This window comes from Sus scrofa, chromosome 1 (assembly GCF_000003025.6).
Source record: "Sus scrofa isolate TJ Tabasco breed Duroc chromosome 1, Sscrofa11.1, whole genome shotgun sequence".
In the NCBI taxonomy this organism is placed as follows: domain Eukaryota; kingdom Metazoa; phylum Chordata; class Mammalia; order Artiodactyla; family Suidae; genus Sus; species Sus scrofa.
Window position 1 is genome coordinate 163047873 of NC_010443.5, and position 9198 is coordinate 163057070.

General features: G+C 42.1%; 1 protein-coding gene across 4 annotated transcripts in view; it reads left to right on the top strand.

The window, feature by feature from the left end:
* The window catches only part of ATP8B1 (ATPase phospholipid transporting 8B1), a 126832-nt gene that overhangs the window by 111664 nt on the left and 5970 nt on the right, over window positions 1–9198 (top strand). For all 4 annotated transcript variants that reach the window (XM_021100031.1, XM_021100041.1, XM_021100045.1 and 1 more), the window contains 5 exons: window positions 756–888; window positions 1281–1569; window positions 5815–6038; window positions 7763–7846; window positions 8629–8874. In XM_021100031.1, the coding sequence (XP_020955690.1) occupies window positions 756–888; window positions 1281–1569; window positions 5815–6038; window positions 7763–7846; window positions 8629–8874 (976 nt within the window). The remainder of the gene's footprint in view (window positions 1–755; window positions 889–1280; window positions 1570–5814; window positions 6039–7762; window positions 7847–8628; window positions 8875–9198) is intronic.

Sequence of the window (9198 nt, forward strand, 5' to 3'; positions counted from 1 at the left end):
AAAAAAATCAGAAAACAAGTCTGGGCAAGTTATGTGGAAAAACTGGAACCCTTGTGCATGGTTGGTGGGAATATAAAATGGTGCGACCATTATGGAAAATAGTATGGTGTTTCCTCAGAAAAACTAAAAGCACAACTGGATTAGTTTGATCCAGCAATTCCACTTCTGGATATATATCCAAAAGAATTAAAAAGCAGAGACTTGAAGAGAAATTTGTACCCCCATGTTCACAATGGCATTACTCACAAAAGCCAAGAGGTAGAAAAAACCCAAGTATCCACTGATGGATGAATGGATAAACAAAATGTGGTCTAATCCATATAATGGAATATTATACACCCTTAAAAAGGAAGGAAATTCTGACATATGCTACAACACATGAATGAACCTTGAGAATAGTGAAGCCAATATTAAGTGAAATAAGCCAATCACAAAAAGACAAATACTGATTCCATTATATAAGTTAGAGTAGTCAAATTTCATAGAAACAGAAAGTAGAGTGGTGGTTACTAAGATCTAGGGGAGAAGGGAAAATGGGAAGTTGTTATTTAATGGATATAGAGCTTCATTTTGAAAGATGAAAAAGTTCTGGAGATTGGCAATGGGAATATACCTAAAACTACTGAACTGTATACTCAGAAATAGTTAAAATGATAATTTTTTTTACCATAATTTTAAAAAGAGTCAAAATTATCTCACAGTCAAGGGCTTGTTCATGGTCTTGTACTTTAAACATCTAAAATTTTTTCCTCCAGTGCTCTTCTTCATACAAGGATGGAAAACCAGAGGAACAGAGGGGGGGTCTATGCAAAATTTGTACCCCAAGTGCACGAACCATTTTTTCCATCTGGTGGAAACCGTGCCTTAATAATCACTGGTTCATGGTTGGTACGTATCATTAGTGTCTCTCCCTTTGGCTCAAACTAAAGCCTGTGATTCTGGACCGATTTTACATGGTTTCCCTATGAGTTACCAACTTAAAATTCTCTTAGCCTATAAATCAAAGGGAAATTTCCCAAGTCTGAGAATTAATATTATACATGAAAGGAATTATACCAACTGGTAGTAGTGGCTATCACTGGTTTACCAACTACTACATAATTCCAAGTTTCTTCTTTGTCCATTACAAATTTTCTACATTTTAAAATATTTTATAATCAGAACAATATCATCAGTGAGATAGCCCAAGAATCATTCTTCACATGATTAAAGTTTTGGGAATGGTGCTCTTGATATAAAACCCCAAATGGGTGTAATCCTTTCCCTCTCTGATTTCACAGAATGAAATTCTTCTCGAGAAAAAGACCAAGAAAAGTAATATTTTGAAGCTGAAGTTCCCCAGGACGGAAGAAGAAAGACGAATGCGGACACAAAGCAAGAGGAGGCTGGAAGCTAAAAAAGAGCAGCAGCAGCAGAACTTTGTAGACCTGGCCTGCGAGTGCAGTGCGGTCATCTGCTGCCGGGTCACCCCCAAGCAGAAGGCCATGGTGGTGGACCTGGTGAAGAGGTACAAGAAAGCCATCACGCTGGCCATTGGAGACGGGGCCAATGATGTCAACATGATCAAAAGTAAGTCTCAAGCACATGGCCAGTGCTACCTGCATTGCTAGAGGAAAGACAAGGAGGGAACATTGCGGTGGGGGCAGGATCTGCTTTCATTGTTTGGGCTTTCAGGCAGCAGACCTTTAATAAGGGCACTTAACCGTGATGACTACGCTTGTCGCCTTGTCGCCCTGCCCTCGGGAAGCGTACAGTCCACCCAGTAGGAGACTTCAGGCCTGACTAGGCCACACAGAGAGTGCCAAGGAGAAGATGAGTTCCCTGTGGGCGAACTTATCCTTGCTTCCTTCTTTTATGTATGTTTGGATTTTTTTTTTCTCTCTCTTAATGCATCTCCTCCCATATTTCTTTAGGGTTTATTAAAAACCTTGTTATTTACATAAGTTTTGGGAAAATTACTACTGAGTCTGGCATAAATTGTTGAATTCTTTTGTTTGTTTGGGTAATATTATTCTCCCACATCTAAGCATTGTTTTCTGGGGCTTGTTTCTTGCCTTTGGTAAATCTGCTGAACTTCACCATTGGGTGACCTCGTGTGAGCTCAGAGTAACACACCTGGTGTTGAAGCAAAGCTCCAACGTGGCCTCAACATCCTCTTGACCTCCCAAGGTCATTTTGCTGACTGGGGGCCCCTAGGTCCCTACAAATTAAAGGACTGAGTCCTGTCATGCAGAAGTACAGTTGTGCTGATATTAAAAGCATGCAGACCCAAACCTTCATCAACATGTCTGAATCCCGGTCCTTTTTTTCTCCCTGTATTTTTCATAAGGGAGTATCTTGTAATGAACATGCCCCAATGAATGTGATCTGAATACTTGTCCTCACCCTACTACCAGCATGCTGTGTCACCCTGGGCTCAGGCTCGAGGCCTCAGTTTTTTCATTTGAGAACAAGAGAATTATCTCCAATGTCACCTCTAGCTTTGTGATATTATTCTTGGCATGAAAGATCCATGGTGTGTACATACGTCCTTTGGTGCTGGTTAGTTTAAATGCATTGTGTATAAGTAGACATCTCATTCAGTCTATTTTGTAACTCATGCGTCTCTTTCTTTCCTTAGAGTCTCTTCCTTCTCCTCCTTGATATATACTAAGAATATTCCAACTTTATCTTCAGGATTCAGCTATATGACGTACGTCTTCTTGCTCCCTTATCACGTCTGTCCGTGGCCACTGCCAGTTTTCTTCCTCTCCACTGTGTTCTGCACATGATCATCCTGCCTTGCAAATGGCATTTCTTGCTCTGAATTAGATCTACTTCTTTCCTGGTGGCCAGCTCTAGTTTATTTTCCATCCTGTACCTTTAACATAAATGGCTGTGCCAAAATGGCAGGTAACCCAAACATAATTTTTCTTCGGTTGTAAGGAAGACTTCTAGACAACCGGGTGGGGTGTGTGTGTGGGGGGGGGGTTCCCTTGCAGACCTACCATCTGATTATGTGACTGAGACTTGAACATTTTTTGTTCCTCTGAGTTCACCAACTGATAGCACAGGGGATCACAGAAAAGTCAGCATAGGTGACCTGAGAGAGACTGGTTTTTTCTTAAGTAGTTTGAAGAATTTTATTAAGCTAGGTTGTATGGTAGGTGCTTTTATGTATAATGTGGGAAGCATCCATTTGGGATGAAAATCAAAGAAATTCGGGTCTCCTTGGAAGTCAGGAGCTTGATCCAAGTATTGTTAAGTACCAAATTTTTGTACCTTGTGAAAATTGTCATCTCTTTCACCTGCATCAAGAACAATGCAGAAAGAAATTAGGTTTGTTGTTTATAAAGAGGCACAGTTACAGGTAGGGGTCCAAAAACATCTCAGTTGGTTAACATGTTTCACGGTTGGTGGTGCCTAGCAAGGATGCAGGGATTCTCAGAGGCTGCTTTCTCCCTCCCTTGGGCCTGAAGATGTCTCTTCAGCTATCTTACCTGAAGATGGCTGGTGGGTGTTGTTTTTCTTGGTCTAAGACCCTGGGGATGAATAAGCAGCATTAGAGTCAAGAGGAAATAATCTGTTTCTTAAAGAAATTATGAAGCAGTCTCTAGGGGGACATTTGAAACTTTAGGAATATCTAGGTGCCCAGATTTAGATTTTAGGAAAAACAAAGAAACAAAAAGCAGTATGGCCTTTGGGAGTTCCCTGGTGGCCCAGCAGTTAAGGACTTGGCACTCCTGTGGCTCATATTCAATCCCTGGCCCAGGAATTTCCCATGCAATGGATGTGACTAAGACAAAGAAAAAGCAGTTTGGCCTTATAAAATACATCTGTCTGTTGCCTTGGGTCGCCCTGTGAACTGTGGCATGCTCGTTTCACATACTGTCCTTGGCCTGCTCCGCAGAGGTGAGAGTGGACATCAGGCCTTGGGCAATGGCTCCCCTTCCTCGGCTCTGACACATCTCAACATTTCCCTGCTGATCATTCAGGAAAGAAGGCCATGGTTTGGTAGGAAAGAGCTGTTTGGCAAGCACGACTAGTCATGAGGAACTATTTACCTGTTTTGACAGAGGTCATAAATAGTGACTGAAATGCAATTTATTCTATTTTTAGAATTGCAAAGGGTTATTAAAAAACTTAGGCTTTTAACAATTAAAAAAATAAATAAAAATCAAAAATTAAAAAAAAAAAACAACTCAGGCTTTGGACAAGTTACTGTGTTAGGCTTTGAATTTGCCAGGCCTTGTATTCTGCAACTGGGGCAGGAGTTTTGGAGCTTCTTTTAGTTGGAAACTCTGCTGAGCTGGCAGACCCTTCTCAGGGTCTGAATAATAAGAGGTGTGTTCTCCAACACATGTTCTCAAAATGATCTCGTCTTCATTTCCATGACTTTTAAGACCTAGATAAAACTCATAACTCTCTATGTGGAGCATATGATTTAATGACTATAGGAAAGATGGATAAAATTAGGACTTTCATTTTTACCCATTCTGGAAACCTCGCCCCCCTCAAAACATCTGTGTGTCAAAATGAAGCAGGCCATGAATAAGCCCCTGAAAGTTTAACAGATCTCAGTTAAAACATTTTGATTGCAAGTGTTGGAGAACACTTAAAGTTAGCTTAAGACAAAAAGAAACTTTTGGGGTGGGGGGGCACACCTATGGCATGTGGAAGTTCCCAGACCAGGGATCAAACCCAAGCCACAGCAGTGACAGCCACTGTCACAGGGAACCACTAAGCCACAGGGAACTCCAAGAAACTTTTTTAAAAAGATACAAACATGTCTCTTGGTGCTTAAGAAGCCAGGTCTCAGGAAAATGCCAGAACCAGGACCTGAAGCTGCATCACGAACCCAGTGTCTGTGTCTCTCATCCTTTCTCTAGACGACCTAATTTATTTCCCTGCCCCTCAGAACTCCTCAGATAGAAGTATATCCACCCCACGACTCAATAGTTTACATGTTAAAATTTCCAAACATAAATACACTGAAATCCTAATCCCAAAATACCAAGAAACTGAGGGATACATCCATTTAGGTACAGCAGGAGTGAGTAACACAGCAGATTAGGTGCTCACGAAAATTTTGGTTGGACTGAAGAAGCAGATTCTAGGCTCCCTGTAATGTCTGGGTCACTCACTGGTGCAGCTTCTGGCTTTGAGGCTTCACTGAAGAACTTTTCAACTGAGAAGCCCTTGCAGTTGCTTAGCAATATCCAAGCAGCTGAAGAATGGATATGACTTCTGCTGCAGAAATGCCAAAAAGGGAAGGGATGCTGGGCTCCAATTAGCTTCTGCTTCCAAGTCACAAGTGGGTCCAAAGGGTGGAACCTAATTCGAAAGAGAACCGGGATGCAAGGGAGCCACATAGGGTTTTTTATTTCCTTTCCCACCTCTCCAGTTAGAACAGAGGTAGAAGGAAGGTTCTGAGAGGGCCATTCATAGCATCTGCTACAGATTACATTTCTGCCCATGGCCAACTCAGCTCTGGCCAGGGAGGCAGGAACACACGGGTGCCTGGGCCTCACCCTGTGGGTGGAAAGGATGGCTTATGAGCTGTGGAGATAATCCAAATGGAATTTACCACCCACCTGAGATCCTTTCACAAATATTTATGGAGGCCCCACCATGCGCTCTGTTTAGCAACTTGTACCTCTGACTGTGAGTTCAGAAGCTGAGGATGGGAGGTGGTGAGCAAGAATTTTTGCACCTATTGTTTCATGCATGTCAGTCTTTGTTTTTCTGTATTGCTATGGAAACATTTGCATCATCTCAATGTTTTGCCTTAAAATAAGCTTATGATTCACTATCTTCTCTCCCTCTGCCCCATAGCTGCCCACATTGGTGTCGGAATAAGTGGACAAGAAGGCATGCAGGCCGTCATGTCAAGTGACTATTCCTTTGCACAGTTCAGATACTTGCAGAGACTGCTGTTGGTGCACGGCCGGTGGTCTTACATCAGGATGTGCAAGTTCCTACGATACTTCTTCTATAAAAACTTTGCATTTACTCTGGTTCATTTCTGGTACTCCTTCTTCAATGGGTACTCTGCACAGGTAAGTATCATCACCATCGTCATTATTAAAGTATTAAGTTTATGAATTACTTTCCTAGAGTGTTTCTGATGTTTTAAATATATTTTGGAGTTCCCATCAGTGGCTCAGTGGAAATGAATCCAACTAGTATCCATGAGGATTCAGGTTCGATCCCTGGCCCTGCTCAGTGGGTTAAGGATGCGGCATCGCCTTGAGCTGACGTGTAGGCCAGCAGCTGCAGTTCTAATTCAACCCCTATCCTGGGAACTTCCATGTGCTGCAGGTGTGGCCCTAAAAAGCAAAAAAAAAAAATTATGTTGCCTTTAAAAAGACAGGATTTGTTCTTGGTCTGATGGCTTTTGTGTCTTTGTTTTCACCTTAGTTGTTGGTTTTTTTTTTTTTTTTCCTTCCTAAGTTATCTTGCAAATAAGGATAGTGATGAGAGCGTTGCTGCTGTGGCTCAGTGGTAACGAACCCAACAGTATCGATGACACAGGTTTAATCCCTGGCTTCACTCACTGGGTTAAGGATTCGGAGTTACCTTGAGCTGTGCTGTAGGTCGCAGACATGTCTCATATCCTATGTTGCTATGGCTGTGGTGTAGGCTGGCAGCTGCAGCTCCGATTTGCCCCCTAGCCTGGGAACTTCCATATGCTATGGATGTGGCCTTAAAAGTAAAAAAAAAAAAAAAAGTGATGACAAGATGTTCAAATCTAAGTATGAAATTATACTGTGACTAAAGGGATTATATAAATTTTGGATGACCATACATCTATTACCATGTCTGATTATTGTTGGTTTGTTTTGGTTTTTGGCCACACCCACAGCATGTAGAACTACCCGGGGCCAGGGATCAAACCTGTGCTACAGTGGGCAGCCTGCACCACCACTCTGGCAACACCAGATCCTTAACCCACTGTGCCACACAGGAACTTCCTGTTGTTGCTTTTTTAAATTTTTTGCTGAAATGGGAGTATAGCTAACATGTTAAAACAGCAGAAAAATATCAGTAAAGAATGAACCCAAGTCAGCACCTGAGGTTGTCCAAACCTTTTTCGATACCAGGAGATAAATGGCATCAGAGGAGGCCAGGCGGCCTTGAGCAGGGTTGGGGCCCTCTTCCCATCTCTGTGCAGGACTGTCTCTTACTGGTGGTGCTGAGGAACCTGTTTCCTTTATCCCCTCCAAGGACTGGTGTGTGCACAGCCTTTTTCATCCCTTTCAGAAGCATCTTATATTCAAATTCTGTTGTATAAAATGTTTAAGTGGAAATACTGGACTGGCAAGATAAAAAGTAAATTTGTTGTTTTGTTTTTTGCTTTTTGGGGCCGCACTTGTGGCACATAGACGTTCCCAGGCGAGAGGTAAAATTTGAATGGTACTTATGTGCTTCTGAATCAGTTGTGTGTAATCTAATTCATGAATAAAAGGGCTATAAAAAGGATGAACAATGATGTGTTTTCCAGCTTTATTCAAATAGACCGGACTCCTTTCCCACAAACTTTCTGGAGTATATTTCCGCACTCATTTTAGGGGGGAGATGAGTTTCTGTGCAAACCCCCTCAATGCTACCTCTTCCACAGAAACAAACTCGGGCCTGCTGCTGGTGGAGCTGGGGGTGTTTCCTCCGGCAGGAGTCCCCACGCAGCCCAGGGCATCCCTTCTCTGAAGGGGCAGGTGGGTACATGCGACTAGGCAGGCAATGTTTCTTGGTTGGTGACACACAGACTGTCATCTCTTCACAGACCGCGTACGAAGACTGGTTCATCACCCTCTACAACGTGCTCTACTCCAGCCTGCCCGTGCTCCTCATGGGGCTGCTCGACCAGGTAGGAGCCCGGGGCCCGCAGGGGCGCTTGTGGACACACAGAGCATCTGTTTGAGAGGCTCACAGCAGTTATGTCAATGCATCCTTTTGGTTTTCACTTCTCTCTGAGAAAACCCGATTATTCTTCTGCTGTCAGGCAACAAGAGTCACGGCTGGGCTTCTCATTGTACCATTAAGAAAGGAGGATTTCTTTCTGTGTCTGGATTGATTTCATTGGCAAAAGAGTTTATCATCTCGTTTTGAATGCTAAGAATTTTCTTGTTGCATGCATAACAGTATAGTATGCATCTGTAATAATAATTTGCACATTTTTAAGTAAATTGAATACTTCCCCAAAACATATAGGTTAGATTCCCAAATTAGTCTACATTCTATCTAATAGCAATTTTGACCGAAAGTGCTTTAATGAATAAAAACAGTGATTTGGAATTATTATTATGTGGAAATCCTTTCCCAAAGCATTAGAAACAATATATTCTCTCATGAGGTAAAAATAGACTGCCTGTACTTTTTAAAATAATATTACTAATTTGCTTTCTATGAGTATCAAAATAATACACTTTTCCCTAGTCTCTCAAAATTACCTATCAAATAATCGAGATTACAGTAATGAGTCTGCTCTCTGCTCAGTGGAATAATTCAGGATTTATCACCTGGTTTAGTCTTTGCCTTCCTAAAACTTAACAAGTTGCAACTCTGTGTGAGATAGACGTTGTAACATTATCCCTGAGTTCCTTAATCCTGATGGACAGCACACAATTCTAATTGTGTCTTCCCTTTAAGGATGTGAGTGACAAACTGAGCCTCCGCTTCCCTGGGTTATATGTGGTCGGACAAAGAGACTTACTGTTCAACTATAGGAGATTCTTCGTGAGCTTGTTGCATGGCATTTTAACATCCATGATCCTCTTCTTCATACCGTTTGGAGCTTATCTGCAAACTGTGGGACAGGATGGAGAAGCGCCTTCAGACTACCAATCTTTTGCTGTCACGATTGCCTCTGCTCTTATAATAACAGTCAACTTCCAGGTACGTGGTTTTAGTCCAGTGTTTTCAGTATCTGTTGGTACTGTACGCATTTCTGCACATAGACCAGCGTGCACATCCACCTGGCTCCTAGTCTCCCTCCAACTGAGCCTCTGCCACTTTACAAGTATGAATGAACGCTATTTTCATCCTTTATACCAAGCACATTTCCTATTTCTTGCTTGCGCCAAGGATAGTTTCTGATTGTTCAGTATTCAAGCCAAATCATGCCTAAATTGATGAATTCTATTTTCAGAATCCTTAGATCCTTTGTTTCTTGCTAACTCCCCAAAATGAGTGCTCTGTTTTTCTCTGGTTTCCCAACAG